Source organism: Amphiprion ocellaris, chromosome 10 (assembly GCF_022539595.1).
Source record: "Amphiprion ocellaris isolate individual 3 ecotype Okinawa chromosome 10, ASM2253959v1, whole genome shotgun sequence".
In the NCBI taxonomy this organism is placed as follows: domain Eukaryota; kingdom Metazoa; phylum Chordata; class Actinopteri; family Pomacentridae; genus Amphiprion; species Amphiprion ocellaris.
The window spans coordinates 563,646-586,961 of record NC_072775.1 but is presented as its reverse complement, the minus strand read 5'-3'; the positions used below and the strand labels follow the sequence as shown (position 1 = coordinate 586,961).

Below are 23,316 nucleotides of genomic sequence, written 5' to 3'. Positions count from 1 at the left end.
GGCAAAAAAAACGACAACGATATTGACCGATATTACATTTTTATGTCAATATCATCCCTAATAAACGGTTATAAAATGTTAATGTTACATAATTTTTTGTTTTGTTTGACTGATTTTGCTAAAACAAATCTTAAAGCAGTTAAGAACAGCTAAATCTCACTTTGTATCCCTTTGTAGAAAAAAAAAAGTTTTTCCAGTACATAAAAATGCCCCAAGTTAAATCTACAGATCACCATCAAAAGCCAATTCAGGCATACTTTAATTAATCTGTACTAGCTAAAGTAAAGCCTCAGCCTGCTGAAGTTGCAGCATTTCACTAAATAACAGATTAGTGTGTTTCATCAACATTTAGGCAAGTATAAGCATTGGATCAGACTATTAAGGACTCTGGTGAGGCCTAACAAACATGATCTTGACACCCCTACCAGAACAAAAACACGTCTATGGGTTTTGCGTATCACCTGTGAGGTACGAATGTCTCCAGAGCAGAGTCCATGTCCACCGTGTTGCCAAAACGACGATAGTGCGAGTCCTGTGTGATCTTCAGGCCCTTCTTCCCTTCAGTCTTACCATGATCTGGTTTGCTTCCTAAAAAGAGACACACAAAGGTTATACAGTCTAATAAATGTCTCTACACAAGTGCAGAACTGGTGAACCCACACTGATTTATTAGCAGACAGACTGAAATTTTAATTAGTTGCAATCGATTGTAAAATTGTATCTATCAGCACAAAATACTGAACACATGCTAATCACAGCTGACATGTTGGAAGGTTTCAGCCACATTTTTGCAGTTTTTTGTGTCATTCACATCTCTGATAACAGTTTTGCTTCCATTTAAATCAATACAGGTGTTATCATAAGAGTGTATTTCTACATTTCAGTCGTTTTCCATTTTATACACTTAATCTCAGTGATTTTACAGTACATTACCCCTCCTGTTGTCCTCATTTACAGGCACCAAAAAATACTGTTTCCTTGTTTGAAAAAAAATCCAAAAACTCAGCAAAAAAATTTACCAAATTTCTGAAAATTTGCAAAACCTTCAGGAAGAAAATTCCAATAATTCCTTAAAAGTTTCCCTTAAAAGTTTTTTTTTAAATACCACAAATTTGGGAAGAAAATTTTTGTAAATATTTTCAAAAAATGAGTAAAAATCTTCCAAAAAAAATCCTAAAAATATCTAAAGTGATTCCATATATATCAGTAAAACTTCTAATATTTTATTTAAGAACATTCACATAAAAATCAACCAAAATCCAGTGAAATTCGCTGGATTTTGGTTGATTTTTTTGTGAATGTTCTTAAGAAACTTTTTTAACATTTCTTTTTTTCCACCAAAAAATGTTCAAAGATTTCCCCAAAATGTGGAAAATGTGGACATCAGAAGTTTTACTGAGAATTTATTTATTTTTTTTCATTTTCAAACCTCAATTCAATTTTGACCCACAGGACGACACAAGTGTTAACCTGGCATTTAAGCTGAAGTTACTGCAGTTTTTTATAGATTTCACATTGTTCTGGAGTAATACTTTCCATCTTCACTGATCTACGCACCATTCTGCAGCAGGATTTTGAACTGCTCCACAGCGTGGTCCACATTCACCTGGTAGAACTCCCACAGTTTGATCTTAGGATAAACATCCTCCCATAACACACTGCGGATGGCCTGACACACAAAGAAAGTAAAAACACAAAACATCACTATTATTAAATATGCCTTTCTCACTGTAGCTTTAACGGTCTGCAAAACTGTGTTAAAAATGGCGTTGAACATGATCAACTGTAAAATAAGCAAACAGCAGTAACAGCTGTGTTAGTGTGATTTTTAATTATGTTTACGTCAGTGTGAAGCAGTCTGGAATCCAACAGAAACATGCGTTGCTCCGAAAAATAGCAGAGTCTATCTACATGTATACAATATTGTTATTTTTCACAAAGGAATCTGTGCAAAATCTGAATGACCACATAAAGAAGAATCTGTACAACATCAATAACGCTGATGTAGATCTCTTGTTTCATTAGATTTCTCTGCATTTATGCCTGTATTTCGTTTTTTATGCACTAATCCCTTAGCTGCTATCAACACTGCAAATGTTCCCACTGAGATACGAATAATAAAGCTGCAAGCAGCGCTGGTCTGGTCCTTGCGGCTCAGCTATCCCATGCATGTCCACCAGGTGGCGCAGCAACTGAGTGTGTATATTGGCCTATGGATGTGATTATGGCCAGACTTTGATCACACATGTGAAAGCTGAGGCAGATTGGAGCATGTACAGGCTGGTTAGACAGCACTTCCTGTTTCATGGCGAAGGATCCACAATGGCCACAGACTGCTGGTCGCCATTTCCACGCCCGCAGACTTTTGTGGAGCATTTTAAAAGCTTTTGATCACCCAGGACTGGTGTACATCCTGGCCAAAGTTCAGCTCTCTTGGGGTTACGCTGTTTGAGTTTATAGATTTTGAAAATGTCCAAAAATGACCCAAAATTGTCCAAAAGATGACTCATAATTCCAAATGTCTGATTTCCTGTTGGGTTTTGGCTATTGGTGCAAGAGGCTTTATTGTGTGTCCTGAAGAGTTACATATGTGTACTGAATTTTGTAGCTCTAGGTGAAACACGGTCTGGGGGCTGAATTTTCGTAATATTCCAGGGGACACTATTACCCTAAAATATCTAATTTTTTGCCGGTCCTGGCGTGTGTGCAAATTTTGATGCATTCTCGACTATTTTTAGAGAGTCAAAAATGCGTTTCTTCTGTCAGACGTACAAAGTATAATAATGATGTTATCTAACAATACTGACAATAAGAGCTGACCTTCCTTGAAAGATGTGACGTTTACCCAGGCTTCACTCGTGTCATTAACGATCATTTATGTCATTATTTAAAGGTTTACATGCACATTTCATGATAAAAGGCAGCAAAAAAATGACTTATTATAGTTCCTTTGTGGATTTTTTTGCAGCGATCAAATAGCACAAAGAAAAAACATTCTACTTGGCATTTTTCACGCTCCGCCTCTAAAACTAGACATTCTGCCAAAGGTTATGTGGCAAAATTTAACGCTGCACTCTTTGTCGCATGTCCACAGTAAGCAAAGCTAAAGAACGCTTTCATCTGATTCACAAATCCCACTGGTTGTCATGAATCCTCTCTGATGCCAAGTCATGAGGTGTATCTCGTCGGCTGGTTTCAGGCGCTACAGCTGCACTCACATTCAGATGGCTGTCGGTGGTGATCTCTGCAGGGAGTCCTTTGTCTTTGTAGCGTCCCTCTGCTACTCTGGTTGTTAAATGCCAGATAGCTCTGTCCAACACCCAGGCCGGACGCAGGTGAGGAGAGTTCACCAGGTTATAACCACACTCCGGATGCTCTTTTATCCACACACTGTTAGCAGCTGTAAAGACAAACAGAAACACAGAATAACTGATGATTAATCTGCATCATGTATGATAAATGCTCATAATAAAACACGTTTACTGTCCCATTCAGTGGGAATTTAAACTCTTCAGAGCCTTGCAGAAACCTGCTGATGGACTGACAGTGAGTCAAACGGTAAATCTGCCACTCGGTCTGTGTTTAGCCTTTTAATCCGGCTCATTTTACAAACACGACCTTTTCTAAGAGAGACAGGACGAGGTGAGAAGGCGAGGGGGGTAACAAGGAGTACACGGTGCTAATATAAGACAGCACATACAGTCCAGAGCTGCAGCGTTACTCTACCTTCAGATCAGTGTTTCAGTTTTAGGAAAAAAGACTGCCAAAGACTCAGGAGCAAAAAGTACAGCCTTTAAGAAGAACACAGAATGAGCAAAGACTTCCTGTTGACAGTCATAAAGCATATCTAAGTCTACTTGGATGTCGATAGGTCTGTAGAGCTCTGGGAGTCTGTTTTATGGAGGGAGGACACTCAAGAGATGAGACGAGACGAGACGAGACAAGCTTTACTGATCCCTCAGTGGGGAAAGTTCACCATTACAGCAGCTCCAAAGGAGAAAAACAGTATAAAGGTAGTACAAGAATAAATTAGAAACACAGTGAAAAAACGCAGAGAATATTAAAACTATTTGGACCAACGGGTCAGCTCTATGTTTGGCATAGGGAGGGAAGAACCTATAGAACCGTAACAACCGTATTTGTGTGTCATTTATGTGTAAAAAGACTTAAAACTAAGATCATCATACAATAAAACACTGAAATTATTACTGACAAAATTGAGAAAGTGATGTCAAAGACACCAGGAGAGTCTGCTGTTCTGAGGGAGCTCCACAGTTTAGGGCCATAAAAAACTGAAAGCAGCTTCTCTAGGTTTCTTTTTGGCAGACATGAGGAATTTTTAAACAAAGGTAGTAAAAGTTTGTGTAGGAGCATAATAGTATCCAGGGGTGATGTGAACTCGTCTTTTATTCTTGTCACGATCCTGATGTGGCTCTGATTTAAATGCTTTCTTAAAGACATTCTATGAAGCCTGGTGTAAAGAGAGTCACAAAAATCTAAGTGACCATGTGGGTCCATCTATAACTGAGGGACATTTAAGGTCCATGGGATATATCTGTGCACATTTTAATAAAAGTAGAAAAACTAATGTTTTTTTGTTTATTATGATCATGTCTTCACGAATTCCATAAATATTTATTATGAAAACATCCATCCATCCATCCATTATCTATACACCGCTTAATCCTCACTAGGGTCATGGGGGGGCTGGAGTCTATCCCAGCTGACTCAGGTGAAGGCAGGGGACACCCTAGACAGGTCACCAGTCTGTCACAGGGCTACATATATAGACAAACAAGCACTCTCACATTCACACCTACGGGCAATTTAGAATCATCAATTAACCTCAGCATATTTTTGGACTGTGGGAGGAAGCCAGAGTACCCGGAGAAAACCCACGCATGCACAGGGAGAACATGCAAACTCCATGCAGAAAGATCCCAGGAAAGCCGGGACGTGAACCAGGGGTCTTCTAGCTGCAAGGCGAAAGTGCTAACCACTACGCCACTGTGCAGCCCATTATGAAAACAATCACTGTTTAATAAAAAATGACTGGGTATTACTAAAATGTCAGCTATGATACAAAAAGTCCCGCAATTATATATTGAATGACTTGAAAATGATACACAATTACAGAAAATGAGTCCAGAATAACTTCAATTTGAAAATCTCACTGCATATATTTTTAGGATTTCTTTTTTTAAGGATTTTTTTGGAAGATTTTTACTCATTTTTTGAAAATAATTACAAGAGTTTTCTTGCCAAATTTGGGGGACTTTTTAAAAATAAAACTTTTAAGGGAAACTTTTAAGGAATTATTTAAATTTTCTTCCTGAAGGTTTTGCAAATTTTCAGAAATTTGGGGCATTGTTTTGCTGAATTTTTGGATTTTTTTCAGACAAGGAAACAATATTTTTTGGTGCCCGTAAATGAGGACAACAGGAGGGTTAAAGGCTGGTAACTCTGGTTTATGGCTTAATGCCAACGGCCTCTTTGCCAATTTAAAACCTGTTCTTGGTTTAGCATGCGTCTCACACACTCCAGTTACTCCACAATGTGTGTGTTTGAGAAAGACTCACAGAGACATATAAGGACAGAATATAAGCTGAGAGCTGAAAGAAATCCACCACATTTTAAAACAGAGTTGTGTTTTGTATATGTCAGTTGGGATAAATGAGCAGATGTAGAGAACTATTTTTTGTTGTTGGTTTTCAGATGTTTTCGGCATTTTCCAACATAAAGCTGAAGCTGCACTGTGGATTTTCAAGATTTTTAAAGATTAAAAATGCCTGTAATAAGACGTAAGCAACTGAGACACATACTGGAAAAGAAGAAGCATCTAATTAGAGTGTGGAGAAGACTACAAGTTGTATTTTTGTGTGACATTTTGGCAAGAGATTACAACAGCAGCGTGGAGGAAATTATGTAAAAGGTGTATTCACTTGCACAAACAGTTGCACCAAACACTGCATGACATCTGGTTTGATGATGTTAAACTGGTCTGCTCAATGATATGTTTCTATTCAGGCTAAATATTCTGGAGTAAAAATTGAATTATCTGTTTTATGATACTCTTGATGCGCTACAGAGATGAAAAACCTAAATTTGCTTCGTTTTCTTTGTAGAATTATCCCACCTTGTTTATTCTTTACTGTCATTTTCTTTAAGTAATTCCACTATTCTTTGTCCCCTTTCATTTAGCACATGACGTTTAACAATACCACAGACAAAATAGAGGTCAATGGCGAAATTACACAGTACTATTTGAAATGATCCAAACAGGAGTAAAAGAGCAATATTTCAAGCATATTTTGAGTCACATATATTCTGAAGCACAGTATAAAAAACTTAGATATTAGAAAAAGAACACTGACCAAAATTAGAGAACATTTTCAGGTGCCAGATTACTGGCCAGCCTGACTTTGCAGTTTTCACCGACTCGCTCTGAACAGACTGAATCCCTCCGGCAGCAGGCTGTCCAAAGGGATTTCATTTCATTTCATTTATTCATTTATTTTTAAAATGGGACAATTCGTATTGATGTACATTTTCATGTAAATACGATAGATTGTAGCCATACAGCTAATTTCCGTCTCAAGTCCCATTGGCAGATCAAAATTAGAGAACATCATAAGACCATAACTGAACAAAAACATATATATTAAAAAAAACAAACAAAAAAAAAACACACTTAGTGGACATAGACAAAAGCTGAGATATTGAGGCAGCTACCAACCACTAATTAACATTTACACATGATTATATTGCAAATATCTCTTTGTTGCTATTGCACATATCCCTCTCCATTATTGCACATTGTCATACTACACTTATCCCTCTGTCACTATAACATAAGGGTCCGCTATATATATCCCTCTGACACTATTACATTTAATTGTATTGCACATTTCCCATTGCCACTATTGCACATAATAATATTGCACATTTCTCTTAGTCACTATTGCACATATCCCCATCTACATAACATATAATTACCCTATACATGTCCCATCTAACACGATTGCACATATCCCATTATCACCATCGCTCATAATCCTTAAGCACTATTACACATGGTTATATTGCACGAAGCCCACATCTACACATTTAAAACAAATTACACAGAGTCTTCAGGGATGAACCCAATCAATGGCGAACAAATTTACACGGTATTATGATCACAGATCTGATTTTCTAATAGCCATGCTTTGAGATGTTTAGTAAATGAGGTGAGGTGTGGTTGTTCACGAATGGCACTTGGTATAGTATTCCAGGTTTGTGATGCACGAAAAGAGAAAACTGACCGCCCAAAAGCACTTTTCCTAAAAGGTACAACACAATTACCTCTAGAGCCTGCTCTGGTTGATCTGCTGGAATTTTTCTTGACAAATTCTTGTAGCAGAGGGGGAGCTTGGCCATGAAAAATTTTGTAAAGCAGAACAGAATCAGCGTATTTTATAATGTTATCCAAGTTTAATTGCTCATATTTCTTAAGAATATGACAATAATGATACATTTTTGGTTTTTTATCTAGAACCTTTAAGGCTTGTTTATAAACTGTTACGATAGGTTTTATGGTTGTTTTGCAGGCCATTGCCCAACTCGTTATACAGTACAACATGTGGGGCATAATCATTGCATCAAAATATAGTTTAGCTGATTCCAAAGATAAATTGTTCCGAATAAATCTAAAATTGGACAAGTTAAATTTCATCCTTTTAGTAATCTTCCTCACCTGTTGTTTAAAACGAAATTGTGAATCTAAAATAATTCCTAAGTATTTAAATTCTTGTACCACTTTAATTGTTTGGCCTTGTACATAGATATTAGGATCGATTTCTCCAGTTATCTTTTTGGAAAAGTACATACACACAGTCTTAGAGACGTTAAGATGTAATTGAGAACTATCAAGCCATTTAAAGACTTTACTCATAGCAACTGTCAGCTCTTGGGCAGCTTGCTTTTTATCTTTTGCATGAACAAACAACACTGCATCATCAGCATACATTTGACAGACCACATTTGGTGGACAACAACTTGGTAGATCATTTATAAATAAACTGAAAAGCAGTGGCCCCAGCACCGACCCTTGTTGGCCATCACAAGAGAAGCTGCTCGTTCCAAATGTGTAATTTCTGGCATACTGCATCTTTACAAAGTCCTTAAAGTCCCCCAAGAAGGCTGGTCGTTCATGAAAGACAAATGCAAGACAGGATCTCAATGGGCAATCGGTTCAATGCTGCAGCTGGAATTGCTGCCAGTTCAGCACTGAAAAAGGGAAAGGATCTGTCTTGTCATAGTATCTCGACCAAACCTCTCATTAGCAGAAAGAATCAAAGGGCTAGACGAACCCTGCTGAGGAGTATGTTGTGTAGACAGAGGAGAACTGGTCCAAAGCAAGTTTAATTTATTTGGGTTCGATGGGAAACATTATGTTCGTCGTCAAACTGACGAAAGACTGAAATCCAAGTTTGTAAAGACGTCAGTGGAAGGTAGAGGAGGAAGTATCATGGTTTGGGGAATGTTTGGCCCCAAGTATATGCTAATATTTATTAGAATCTTCTTCAATAACATGTGGTTCCTTCCCTGTGTTCATCATCCAATCAGACAGCAGTTTTCACACAGGACAAGCTGCCTGTCACAGCAATTCAGGTAAAGTAGCTCCTTGAACCTGAAAACATTGAAATAATGAAATGGCCAGCCAAGAGTCCTAATCTAAACCCAACAGAGAACCTCTGGAGAATCCTTGGTAACAAAGTTGTGACCCAGAAACCCACTGAAGTCATCGAACTGTGGCAGAGACTGGAAGAAGGGTGGACAAAAATCACACCAGAGCAGAGTGAGAGACTAGTGTGGCCACAGATGTCATTTAAAGCTTGACTTCCTCTCAGGATCAATAAAGTATCTATCTATCTACATATTCACCTACTTATCCATCCACCACTACAGCATGTACACTTGATACTAATTGTTGACTGTTGTAACTTTTAGAAAATGCATTTGCAATCTTCCTCCATGCTACAGTCATTGTTGTTCTCTAATTCTGATCATTGTGTTTTCCACAAAATCAAATGTCTGTGTCTTTTTGTTTGTTTGTTGATGTGCCTTGGTAAACTTGGTGTACTTTTTTCAAGGATCCAGTTTGTTTTAGGGATCAAAAAAAGTTGACTTTACTGAGTTTTTATCTGACTCTTGTCAGACAGATCGATGTAAATACCATGTCTGTGTAGAAGGAGGTTAATGAACTGTGAAGGAACAGCTCATGGACTACTGTTGGCTCATGTTCAGCACTTTGATTGTATCTGGATCAGAGCTACAAAAAACAGAACATGTATTCTATTTAAAGCCTGTATTGCCAGTAAAATCATGGACAGCTGTTGAAACTGCCCTTTAGTGGACAAGTTATGTTCTGAAAAGAAGTCTAATACAATCTTATATTATTGTAAGTATTTTTTTGCTTATGCACGTGGGGCTTTCAGTTCAGATGGTTCATATAATGCTGAAACCAACAGATAGAGGATATAATTAATTCATTATGACTTTCCAGATTATTTTCTTCATTAACTGATTAACTGTTTGGTCTATAAAATGCCAAAAACACATCTACACACATTTTCTCTAAGTTCGAGTGACATTTACAGATTTCTGAATTTATCCTCCCAACAATCCAGATAATGTTTTAATCTCATATGAGACAAAGATCTAATGACCCCCTTTGAGAGTTCAGACAGAACAGTTTTGTTTGAAAAATTACTGAAACAGTTATTAAATAATCCAAATCAGAGTTGGCATTAACACCTGTGAAAGCAAGTAAAAAATAAATGTGATATCTTTATCCATTTTCCATGCTGCAGTTACTTTAATTGTAAGCCATTCACAAGCTGTCAACGAAAAAGAGGCTGTGCTCATACTTTGTCGACCAATCAGAGGCTGTGTCCCAGTTTCATGCAAAGAAATTAACAAACCGCCATCTCGTAATTGGCTTAAAATGTTTAACCATCCTCTTAAAACTGTGCCTGGCAGACGGGCAATAAAAGGAACTGAGTACAAACGGACGATAATAAAACAGCACGAGGGATGTCCGATGTTGGCTTTTCTGCCAATAACCGATATTGTCCAACTCTCAATTTCTGATTCCAATATCAACCGATACCGATATCTGTGGGCTGTTGAACTAATTCTAGGTAACATCACATATCTCCTGTGGTGGAATTAACACATCATGCCTCAATTTATTGTGATGCTCCATTGGATGCATTCTCAGATGCAGCAAGGCTTTCAGATGGAAACATTGTCTGTAAAATAAGAAAACTACTTCAACTGAACTTATGGAAAAAATGCCTTTGTTTGTATTAACTGTCTTTAACAACAGTTCCCACTCTCCCTCCCTCTATGAATCTATTCCAATGTGGCAGCTATACTGTACAATTTAGAAAACTGTCGGTGAAATCCAAGCATTATTTTATCGGTTTTCATGATAGGTATAAAATACGACAACGATATTGACTGATATTACATTTTAATGCTAATATCGGGCCGATAATATCGATGGGCCGATATTATCAGATGCCCCTAAACAGCACCACAGAGCTATGAAGCGAAACAGTAAAAAACTAAGTCCTACAGAGGTGGTCTTAGAAGTTTCCTTGGATCAGCTTGAATCCATAAATACACGCTGTAAGCACTCACCAGTATGATTGTACACCACGTCGGTAATACACAGCATGTTCCACTCCGTCCTCAGCTTCTCCACTAGTGTCCCCACGTCCTCCCAGCTGTAGCTCTGACCCTCCGGACTGAAATCAGGGTTGAAGCTCAGCTGGTCAGCTAGAGAGTAGCAGGACCTGGACTCTCCCAGAGTCTGCAGGGGAGTGAAGTGGATCATGTTGTACCCTGGAAGAGAAATTCAAATACGTTATTCTGTTTAATACTACTAACATCCTAATGTCACCACACAAAAACCACCATGTCTGTGTGACAACAAACCTACATGCACAGATATATACACAAGTCGGGGTAATATTCATTTGGGTTCAGACTAAAATAGCACAGAGCAGCTGCCTGTCTCTACACGGTCTTTTTCTTTCTAAAAAGGAAGTTCTAAACTCTTTGTCAATAAGCACATACCACAATAATTCAGTAATATTTATTTCTATAGCACCTTTCACAGATATAAAATCACAAGGTGCTTCACAACAAAAATAAAACAAGGATAAAAACAAAAACTACTAGAAAAGCCCTCAGAGAGCGCAGTCCTCCTCCAAGGCTGCTCAGTTGACGTTTAATTTCTGATGGGCGAAATGTTAAATAAAAAATGATCTTGTGCTGAGCACAGGCATGTGCACGTTATGTTTGGATACCGAATTGCATGTAAATTACTCTTATAAAGGTCTGTTGATCAGTTCATCACTTTCGGCAAACCTTTGTTTTGCTACTGTTAAAATAACCGTTCCTTCCAGGCTTTTATTTTGAAGGTGCATTTTTAATGTTACAGACTTTTATTTTGTCACCATTCCAGGGGCACAGAAAGTGTTTATCTAAGAAGCGGTTTCTTGACATGATGAAGACGCTGCTGAAAAGTCCTAAAATTCCCGTAAAGATGAAAGAAAACAGTTCCAGCTGTTGCTGTCTAGTAAACGATGTGTCTGAACTTAGAAGCAGCTGGAATGGAGACAAGCTCTGATGGTGTTTCCTGAAGAAAGGAGGGAAGGACAGAAGGTGAATTTGTTTTTAAAATAAGGCTGACGGCTGAACTTCAAGGCTTTGTGAACCACCAGGAGCTTCACCATTGTCTGGCTGGGGTTTGCTACATACATGACCTAAATATGTAGCGGGACTCAGAAACAGCCCACAGTTTAATCATTGGTTCCTTGGATGATTTCCAACTGATAAATCAGTCAATTTGTAGTAGGATCGCAATCATGTGATCATTAGCAGGTAACTGACACAGTGTTCACTTGTTGTCATGGTTACAGCGACGCCGTGCCGGCAGCTATATCTGGTAATGGGAAATCCTTAACAAAGCTGTGGATCCAGACTATAATCTGCATCACTGTGGACATTTAATGAGGTGGTGCTTGTGTCATTCAAGACTTCTCCTGAAAATTTCATCCAAATCCATTGGTCTGTTTTTGAGTGATGTTGCACACAGACAGACAGACAGATTCACAGACAAACGTACGCTGATTGTCACAGAACTTCGGCGTTCCTTGGCGGAGTAACTATGGGCTCCATAAAGATTAACAGATTCTAGTCCTTTACTTTAACCCACCTGTCTCCTTGGCCACCCTCAGCCTATCCGGCCAGTCATCCAGGTGTCCCAGACATTTGGACAGGTAGGTCTGGATGGTGATACAGTCCAACGGCAGGACGTGGTTGTCTGCGCCGACACGAAGGACGGGGTCGACGACGATGTAGCCTCCTCCTGAACGCTCAATGTCTCTGTGGGAAAAGGGCCTAATTCAGCATAAATACATCACAGACAGAGCGCTATAAAAAACAATAGGGAAGGTCGTAGCAAGGTTCAGTTCATTTTCTGTTAATCAACCTTGCATATAAAAATAAACAGAGGTAAGACTTAACCCTCGTGTCATTCTGTGGAACAAAATTGATCCGTTTTAAAGCTTGAAAATCTGGAAAAAATATATTTTCACAGTGAAACGTCTGATGTCCGCATTTTCAACATTTTTGGGAAATCTTTGAACATTTTCTGGTGGAAAAAAAATGTTAAAAATGTTTCTTAAGAACATTCACAAAAAAAATCTACCAAAATCCAGCGAATTTCACAGGATTTTGGTCGATTTTTATCTGAATGTTCTTAAGAAAATGTTAGAAGTTTTACTGATATATATGGAATATTATATATATATTTAGATATTTTTAGGATTTTTTTGGATGATTTTTACTCATTTTTTGAAAATATTTACAAGAATTTTCTTGCCAAATTTGCTGGATTTTTTAATAAAACTTTTAAGGTAAACATTTAAGGAATTCTTGGAACCAACCAAACACAATTCACCAACCAAACACCAACCAAAATCCAGTGAATTTCGCTGGATTTTGGTTGATTTTTGGTGAATGTTCTTAAGAAACATTTTTAACATTTTTTTTTCCACCAAAAAATGCTCAGAGATTTCTCAAAAATGATGAAAATGTGAACATCAGAAGTTTCACTGTGAAAACATATGTTTTCCACATTTTCAAACTTTAAAACGGGTCAATTTTGACCCGCAGGACAACACGAGGGTTAAAAAGAGAGGAATTAGAGGTTCTAATGTCAGATTTACCAGAGTAGAAACCAAGTGATTTTACCTACAGGGAATGTTTCCTCTGAGCAGAGCATTTTAAACCTCAATACTACAGTCGATCATGTTAATTTCATCGTGTGAAGTCAAAATTGTGTTCTTTGATTAATATTCTGTTAATTGCACCCTCATGTTTGTCACTCATTGATTTGAAATGCAGAAACAATAAATCATGCAGTCCTAATTTACACCTGGTAGTAACATGCATTCTGTTCAGTTCAGTTAGCAGCAGAGATGTTAGCAGTTAGGAGAAATAAAATTAACACCAAGCCCATACAGCAGCATTTCTTTGCTTTCCTGGGATGGCAGGCACCTCACCTAAATAAGCTACTGAGTGAGATCAGATCAAACTGCAGCCAGAATCTACGTAACAGCAACCTATTTTAATACCAGGTGAAAATACAAAAAATACAAAATACAAAGACCATCGATTCAGATGTTATTTAAGAAGTTAATTAAGTTTTCAATGCTGGTGTAAAACTTGGAAACATGAGGAAAAATGATCAATGATCATCACTGAAGAATTAAAGATGAGACAGAGGAACACTTCTCAGAGTTATACTACCGACGGATGTTCAGACGTTCAACCGTGCACGTTCGAAACAACTTACGCCGAGTCTTTAGAAACCGTGCTGAAATTAAAACGTCACACATGATGGTATTAGCGGTGCAGTATTCTACACTTTAATTAACAAGAAGATCATGACAAGCGATGTCATTTGCATTTATATCACTGTTACATAATTCTAAATTAAACAACTGGGTCAATCTATAACTGAGGGACTTCTGAAGTCCATGGGATAGATCTGCATACATCTTCATTAAAAGTAAAAAAAAAATAAAGTTTTTATGTTCATTATGATCACATCTTTACAAATTCCACAATTATTTATTATAGAAGCAATCACTTAATAATAAAAAATGACTGGATATCACTAAAATATCAACTAAATAACCGTCTGAATTTAATAACAACCACCTTCTAATGAGCTAAACAGTAATAAAATGAGTTTATTCATTATTGGATTGCATTCTTTTTATTAAGTTGAGATAATCATGACAGATATTTCTTTTCTGGCAATATATCAAATTTTATATGTAAAATCACAAATTAAATCCCTTTCCACTAAGTTCCCCATTACAAAAACACCTCTCCAGGAAGTGTGTTAATTCCAGATCACATGACCTGCTCCACATGATGTCATTTCCTGCTGAAGAAAAGACTGGCCAGACTCCAAGGCTTTCTGACTTATTTAATATAAAGTAGTCAACAGGTTTACTACAATATCTGTAGAAATCAGTTGGATATATAATATTTAGAAGAATCTTTCTCTAAAATGCCACATAAAAACAGCAAAAATGTTGACTATGATACAAAAAGTCCCACAAAAATGTATTGACCCAGCTAACTACACAATAACTAAACTGTGAAGTCATAAATGTAGGAAACCATTGCTTAGAGGTTCTTACGCATATCCAAAGTAGTACTGATAGGACCCAGCGATCTTGAGCTCCAGAGAGCAGTACTTATCCGAGTCATCCTCTCTTCCTGTTGGGTAGTTCCAAGCCAAAACACGAAAGTTGTTTCGATCGAATTTGTGTCCTTCTAGAGGGTAGTTGGTGTGGACCATAACCCTCCTCCCCTGCAGGCTGGGACCCAGACGGAACTGCAGCTCAAAACCTGAGGAGGCACAACACAAAGGATGCATTATGTTTGGAAAATCCCTCACTATTTTCATCCTGTGTTAACCCTCGTGTCGTCCTGCGGGTAAAACTGATCTGTTTTAAAGTTTGAAAATGTGGGAAAAAAAATTTATTTTCACAGTGAAACTTCTGACGTCCACATTTTTAACATTTTTGGGAAATCTTTGAACATTTTTTGGTGGAAAAAAAGAAATGTTTAAAATGTTTCTTAAGAACATTCACAAAAAAATCAACCAAAATCCAGCAAATTTCGCTGGACTTTGGTTGATTTTTTTTATGAATGTTCTTAAAGAAAATATCAGAAGTTTTATTGATATATATGGAATCACTTTAAATATTTTTAGGATTTTTTTGGGAAGATTTTTACTAATTTTTTGAAAATATTTACAAGAATTTTCTTGCCAAATTTGGGGGATTTTTTTTTTTTTTTTTTTTTTTTTAAATAAAACTTTTAAGGGAAACTTTTAAGGAATTACTGGAATTTTCTTCCTGAAGGTTTTGCAAATTTTCAGAAATTTGGGGATTTTTTTTGCTGAATTTTTGGATTTTTTTCAGACAAGGAAACAATATTTTTTGGTGTCTGTAAATGAAGACAACAGGAGGGTTAAAGTTTTATTCTGTTGTGTATTTAAAATCCAGTTTAATTTCTACAATGCGATTCTACTGCATTAGCCAACATTGTGGTAACGCTGCGGAGAGGCAGATTTTAGCTTTTCAAAATATCACAAAATTACTACTCTTTTGTAGAAATTCTCCAAAAAAAAAGATTCAACATGGAGTGTGATGATTCATGAAAGGGTTTCTAGATGTCAGGGTTTTCCCACATTGACTGTTTTGACTGAGGATGGTTGTCCTGCCGCCTACAGTGCTTTCCCCTACCAACTTTTCTCTCTCCGTCTTTTAAAAAACTTCTATTTAGTTTGTTTTTTTCATCCCTGCCACAGTTGCTTAGTTCAGGTTGGGTGCGTCATAATAATTTGGCGTGACATCTGGGCTCAGATTCTCTCCATCTCTGGTTTTAGATGAGTTATCACTTGCTGGGAAGCTTTTTAGCATAATGACTCACTCACTGTGGCCGACTGTTTCCACACCTAATATTTACCTGTAATTCAGTCCATCAGAGACAAAAAGACCTTTTCAGATATCCACATTGTAATTTATGGACAAATTACGTCACTTTTTCTGTTCATGTGTATGGGGTTTCATTGTGTAAAATTCACCTGCTGATTTCCGTCATGTAAATTCCAGATACCTGCAGCTATTTTCTGATCAGTTTCAGAAGTAAACAGTTTGATTTCCACCAGTGATTATTCCACTTCAAGATGTCTTTAATTCACCTCAGTTCAACATATCTTAGTTGTCGTTTCTGATCTTTGATGAAGAGTAAATTAGTGCAAATGTCGTTGTGGATATCTCAAACTGGAATTACGACCAGCCAAGATGTAATTGCAGACATTATGAATGACCGTTTCGATTCTATTGGTTTGACAATCCAAACTGGATCACAGTTGTTTTGGATCATTGTAACCATCTGGAATAATAATCCAAATTTTCATTTCAAACAGTCAAACTCAACCAGTAAATGTTCAACAAGCTCGCTGTACACCTCCTCGTCACTCTCCAAGCAATAGTGAAATAGTACAGGATAGCACTTTGACAAAGAAGCATTTCAGACACCCTGCTGTAAAGCTGGAGTACATTTCCCAGTAAGTCCAGTCTGACTGGATGATCAGGACATCATACAGCAGTAGTAGAGTGTTCTGGTTCAGAGACGTGAAGGGAGAAGTGGAACATTTGACATTTACAGCACTCTGAACCTGATAGGTTAAACTGGACTAAATATAGACAAGGCTCCAGAGAACCAACAAGACTGATGTTTTTTGGCTAATGCCACGCAGTGTGTGAGCGTTGTGGGATTCTCCAGGAATCTGAAGCTGAGAGAGCAAACAGCCGTATTTGTAGAGAACATTTCATACACGAGGGCAACTCATTGTGCTTTACATGAAAACATTAAAAACATTGGAAACTTCAGACAAGCATAAAAAGCACAATTAAATGATGAATGTAATAAAACATAGAAAAGAACAGGAAAATTAGAAATATATTTAGAAAAATCTAATTACAATTTGCATTTAAAACAATTTAAAATAAGCTATAATAGGAAAACAGTGGCAAACAGAAAAGCCTTGAGCTGTGATTTAACCCTCGTGTCGTTCTGCAGGTCAAAACTGACCCGTTTTCAAGTTTGAAAATGTGGAAAAATATATATATTTTCACAGTGAAACTTCTGATGTCCACATTTTCATCATTTTTGGGAAATCTTTGAACATATTTTGGTGGAAAAAAAGAAATGTCAAAAATGTTTCTTAAGAACATTCACATAAAAATCAACCAAAATCCAGTGAATTTTACTGGACTTTGGTTGATTTTTTTGTGAATGTTCTTAAAGAAAATATTAGAAGTTTTACTGATATATATGGAATCACTTTAGATATTTTTAGGATTTTTGGAAAGATTTTTACTCATTTTTTGAAAATATTTACAAGAATTTTCTTGCCAAATTTGGGGGATTTTTTTTTAAATAAAACTTTTCAGGGAAACTTTTAAGGAATTATTGGACTTTTCTTCCTGAAAGTTTTGCAAATTTTCAGAAATTTGGGCATTTTTTGCAGAATTTGGGGATTTTTTTCAGACAAGGAAACAATATTTTTTGGTGCCTGTAAATGAGGACAACAGGAGGGTTAAAAGAAGTGGGAGTTGGAGCAGACCTCCAGCTTTCAGGGAGTTTGTTCCAGATATGTGGAGCATAAAAAGTAAACGCTGATTCACCATGTTTAGTTCTAACTCTAGGGACTGGAAGCAGACCAGGACCTGAAGACCTCAGAGGTCCACATGGTTCAGAAAGTGACAGCAGATCAGCTCGAAACCATTCAGTGCTTAGTAAACCATCAGCAGGACTTTAAAATCTATTCTCTGGCAGACAGGAAGCCAGTAGCGATCTAAGAACTGGAGTGATCTACTTTTCTGGTCCTTGTTAGGAGAGAGCAAACAGCTGCTGAGGATTTCTAAGTGCAGGATTGATACAGGAAGTGAGGAACAAACATGTCGAGACAGAGAGTGGTTGAGCATTGTGTGTACTAGATTTTAACCCTCCTGTTGTCCTCATTTACAGGCACCAAAAAATATTGTTTCCTTGTCTGAAAAAAATCCAAACATTCAACAAAAAAATTCCCCAAATTTCTGAAAATTTGCAAAACCTTCAGGAAGAAAATTCCAATAATTCCTTAAAAGTTTCCCTGAAAAGTTTTATTTAAAAAAAAAAAAAAAAAAACAACCAAATTTTGCAAGAAAATTCTTGTAAATATTTTCAAAAAATGAGTAAAAATCTTCTCACAAAATCCTACAAATACCTAAAGTGATTCCATATATATCAGTAAAACTTCTAATATTTTCTTTAAGAACATTAACAAAAAAATCAACCAAAATCCAGCAAAATTTGCTGGATTTTGGTTGATTTTTCTGTGAATGTTCTTAAGAAACATTTTCAACATTTCTTTTTTTCCACCAAAAAATGTTCAAAGATTTCCTAAAAATGTTGAAAATGTGGACGTCAGAAGTTTCACTGTGAAAATATATTTTTTTCTCCATTTTCAAACTTTGAAACGGGTCAATTTGACCTGCAGGACGACACGACGGTTAATTATCAATGTTGAGTTTGTTGTATTCTTACGTTACAACAGACTCAGTAATCAGCAGTCTTACCTTGCTCTAGTCTGAACAAAGTTCTTTCCAGGTTTTCCTTGTCGTTAAGCATTAGAACTCTGATCTGCTTCAAGTGTTGAGGCAACATAATGAGAAGATCTCTCCAAAGTGAACTGATTCCCGCCTCCTGTAAGCGCAGAAAAATACATGTTACTACACAGGAAACACCCACTGACAAGCTACAGCACATATTTTCTAGTTAACCACGAGGAGATGCTTCCAATGACTTGGAGCGATGCGATGGAAGCATGTTAGCGCTTCATTCAAACTGTCCTCAGGTAGCATCGGGACGTCCAGCAGAAAAATCCAGCCTCAAAGCTTCCTTCCATATAGAGTAATGTTTCTCTGATGTGCTTTTAATGTGAGTGACGGCCGACAGAACACACCTTCCATGCAGTAACATATTCAGAGTCTTCAGAAGTTTCCACTCGTATGTATGTAGTTCTGTTGGTACAACCTAATAGTAATGTGTTGCTGCAGTTTGAGGTTTAGAAACAAACATCAAAGCTATCCTTACAGACGACACTGACCTTCACTGAATGTCTTAAAAAATTAAAACTGGACCACCAATATGTTACTGCTGTAATGCTATGTAGTTAGTTAGCAGTCAATATGAACAACCTGAAATTTATGTAGAAAAATAAATTCAGTTTCATCAACATTCAGCCTCAGTTCATCATTTCCACATTACAACTTCCAGATCAGAGTTTTGACAAAGGAACACAACATTTAGTCATCTGGAACTGAACCAGAGAGGATTTACTGGAGGATCAAAGACACAAAAAGACATAAAACAACAAAACATTACAAAAAATGAAACACAAAATCACAAAAACGAGACAAAAAATTAAGAATAAAGTGAAACACAAAATGACAAAAACATGAGACAAACGACAGTCAGACAAAAAACAGGACAAAAAACAACATACACAAGACAAAACATTAGAAAAATGAGACACGAAATGACAAAAACGAGACACAACATGGCAAAGCAAGAAACAAAATGACAAAAAATTAGATAAACAACACAAGCGAGACAAAAAAACACATGACAAAAACAATACACAAAACAAAGAATAAAGCAAAATCACAAAAATAAGACAAAAAATACAAGCGAGACAAAAAGGAAACAGAAAATGAAAAAACGAGAAATAAAACAGCAAAAACATGACATACGACAAAAGTCAGACAAAGAAGACAAAAAGACAACAAAGTAAGACAAAATATTACAAAAATGAGACACAAAAGGGCAAAAGCGAGAAACAAAACAACAAAAAATGAGACAAACGACACAAAACAAAACAAAAACAAGACAAAAAAGTTACAAAGCGACAAAAAACAAACAACAAAAAACGAGAAAAAATTACAAAAGCGAGAAACAAATGCCCCCCAAAAAACTGACAACGCAAGCGTTTTACAAGTTTACAATTTACAGTTAATGTCTTCTCTGTAATTTTTACCCTTTGCAAAATCAGCCAAATTGGACCCTCTGGCGGCCCGCTTTTGGCCCGTAGGCCGCATGTTGGACCACCCTGGACTAGAAGCTCATTTTTCACATGCTCAGTTGAAACAATCAGCAAAGTACAGATAAACGGGTCAGACTGCAAATGTAAATAGTTCAAACTCTGAAGGAACAGATGATGAAATCTCCTGCAGAAGTGTGTCAACCTGCAGCCGGTCTGGATACCTGTCATCTATCAGAGGCCTGCATGCAGCTTTCTACAGCAGCCTGAGAGAGCTAACAGACCTCTGAAGTGATTGTCGCTGAACAAAGAAAACATGCAAAAGGCAAGAGGAAATTATGAGCGCATACCCCAAATACAGCATTCAGCAGCTAGGTACTCAACTGGCATGAACAGCAAATATCACAGTTTACATGAAGACAAGAAGGGCTAAATGTTCGGCAAAAAGTTTTAGGCAATGCATGGGTTGAGACATGCTTTGTGCAAACCACTGGGACTGAATATGAGGAAGTTAGATCTGATAATTCACCGACTATAAACTAAACTGATGCTGGACATGAACTCTCCTCAGACCGTGAGGTCAGTGGGTGATCTAAAGGAACTTTTCTAAAGGCGTTAAAACTCTTTAAATGCACATCTTGTTGGACACAGCATAGCACACATGAAACCTGTCCTGTTACTGCATTTCTACTGTTTTATTTGGTTTTCACTTTTTAAAAACAAAACATTTAAGTTGCTTCTTATTGATTACTGTGAACGCTTGTGTAGCTGCTGCATAAATAATAAAGTTGAGCTGAGCAATCGAAGTGATTACAAAGAAATGTCTGTTTCATTTCTGGCTGCAGTAAATCCTACGAGACTCTCAGTTTTTATAGCATTATGTAACTATACATATATATAGACAGACATATATAGTATAGTCAGTGCCAAGTGGAAAAAATAGTACTCAAATACTAATGTACACTTCCAAGCTACTTTTCTGTGACTTTCTGCTACTTTATACTCTTACTCTACTATATTTCAAAGGCTAGTAAACAATTACAGCAGATATTTTACTTTATTGAGTATTAAACTGTTAAAAGAGGCTCCACCAAACATTAACCCTCATGTCGTCCTGAGGGGCCAAAATTGACCCGTTTTAAAGTTTGAAAATGTGGAAAAAATAAATATTTTCACAGTGAAACTTCTGATGTCCACATTTTCACCATTTTGGGGAAATGTTTGAACATATTCTGGTGGAATTTTTTTTTTTTTTTTTTTTAAAGAACATTCACAAAAAAAATCGGCCAAAATCCAGTAAATTTCGCTGGATTTTGTTTGAATTTTTTTTGTGAATGTTCTTAAAGAAAATATTAGAAGTTTTACTGATATATATGGAATCACTTTAGATATTTTTTGGATTTTTTTGGAAGATTTATACTACAAGAATTTTCTTGCCAAATTTGGGGGATTTGGGGTTTTTTTCGCTGAATTTTTGGATTTTTTTCAGACAAGGAAACAATATTTTTTGGTGCCGTAAATGAAGACAACAGGAGGGTTAACACACTGCAGAACATCCCATAATACCACTATACAGCAGATATTGTGTATAACACATCAAACGCTGAGGACTATTTTAGCCTCCTGTGGGATTAAATCCACACAATGACTGACTGCATTCCTGGTTATCACACAACGTTTGATCAACTTATTTACAAGGTGAATTTAAAGACCTGCAACTGATTTCCACTTCAGCAGAAACTGAGCAGCTTTTAGAGGATGGTGATTAAACAATTACACTAATATCTGACAATCACAGGCCCTGGAGCTCTGTCATTGGCCCCTGGAGGCCCCTGCACAGCACTTTAGCAGGAGTTTGATCAAAGGCTAACATGTACACAGGTCCAAACCCTTCTGTCTGAGCTGTGGGTTCAGTTCTGCAGGATCCGGAGGCAGCAGGTTAACGGATCCAGAGTCAGTGAACCCCCCTGAGCCTCCCTCTGAGTCTGCGCACTGCTGCGGTCCGACCGGGAGAAGGTCAGGAATCCAACCTTTAATGTCACACTATTTATAAAACTCCCACCACTGTTTCAGCCCGCCCGGTACACCGAGTTCACACCGACACAAAGCGACGGAGACACAATCATATCGAGATGACGGTGGACATTTAACCTCCACGGCGACGTCCTGTCTGTGGCTGCACCCCATACTCCATTTTAAAACGTGCAACTTTAAAGTTGTGTCGCTTAAAAGCACATCTACATTCAGTATAAAACAAAATACTAAACTCTGAGTTATGTGATAGGAACTTCTTAATAATTCGGCATATGTATAACTTACCAGTGGGAGCTTACTTTAATAAGGCAAGCTAATAAAGTCGCGGTTCATTACTTTCTTCGTGCAGCGGCCTCCATTAGAATGCACAGTGGTGGGCGGTGCCGTCGAGCTAGAATTCACTGAAGAAAACAACGACTGCTGGTTTAAACCGGAGACAATCAAACTTCAAATTGGGATTTATATTTTAACGTAGCGTTTCAAGAAGGGAACATTGAGTACTTTGAAAGCTAGAAGAAGGCACTGTAACTGTGTAAACCAAAGCGACTGTCAGCTAGCTCTCCCATATTAGGGTGTAAATGTCAATAAGCACCGTGAGAAGCGTCACGTTACACTCCCGGTTCTGAACGTTAGCTAGCTAACGGAGCGACCGGTTTATCCTCCAAGCTAGCAGCGGCTAGCTGGGGGCTACAACTGTAGCACACGTCAACACGGTAGGTAATGCAAAAACACGTCAAAAAGTCAACTTCCACTCACCTGTTAGTGTGTCTTCAGTCCGTCACAGCAGCAGGAGAACAGTCTGCGGAGTACCGGGCGGGGGGGGGGGGGGCTGGACAGCAGGGGGCGTGGTCTTTACCGTAATGCAACGAATAAAGCCGAAATATAAAAAGAAAGAAGAAGAAAATTTGTTCTTTTATTTTAATGAATAGAATAGAATAGAATAGAATAGAATAGCCGTCAACCAGAACATACACTAGCTGGTGCACATTATGACTGAAATTTTGATGCAAAAAGCTCATCATCGGACTGATAAACGAAACAAAATGAAA

The 23,316-nt window shown here is 37.4% G+C and overlaps 1 protein-coding gene across 6 annotated transcripts in view; it reads right to left on the bottom strand.

The window, feature by feature from the left end:
* The window catches only part of agla (amylo-alpha-1, 6-glucosidase, 4-alpha-glucanotransferase a), a 53,406-nt gene extending 30,310 nt beyond the window's left edge, over nucleotides 1–23,096 (bottom strand). For 2 of the 6 annotated variants that reach the window (XM_055014309.1, XM_055014310.1), the window contains exons 1-9: nucleotides 23,024–23,096; nucleotides 18,771–18,897; nucleotides 14,775–14,985; nucleotides 13,623–13,682; nucleotides 12,272–12,441; nucleotides 10,690–10,893; nucleotides 3,219–3,400; nucleotides 1,558–1,669; nucleotides 462–588 (exon numbers count right to left, since the gene is read on the bottom strand). In XM_055014309.1, the coding sequence (XP_054870284.1) occupies nucleotides 462–588; nucleotides 1,558–1,669; nucleotides 3,219–3,400; nucleotides 10,690–10,893; nucleotides 12,272–12,441; nucleotides 13,623–13,682; nucleotides 14,775–14,985; nucleotides 18,771–18,858 (1,154 nt within the window). In that variant the 5' untranslated portion in view covers nucleotides 18,859–18,897; nucleotides 23,024–23,096. Of the gene's footprint in view, nucleotides 1–461; nucleotides 589–1,557; nucleotides 1,670–3,218; nucleotides 3,401–10,689; nucleotides 10,894–12,271; nucleotides 12,442–13,622; nucleotides 13,683–13,915; nucleotides 13,937–14,774; nucleotides 14,986–18,770; nucleotides 18,898–22,552; nucleotides 22,791–23,023 lie in introns of those variants that run through there. The other 4 variants (XM_055014313.1, XM_055014314.1, XM_055014312.1 and 1 more) reach the window with 3 other exon arrangements.
* Nucleotides 23,097–23,316: the final 220 nt, after the last annotated feature.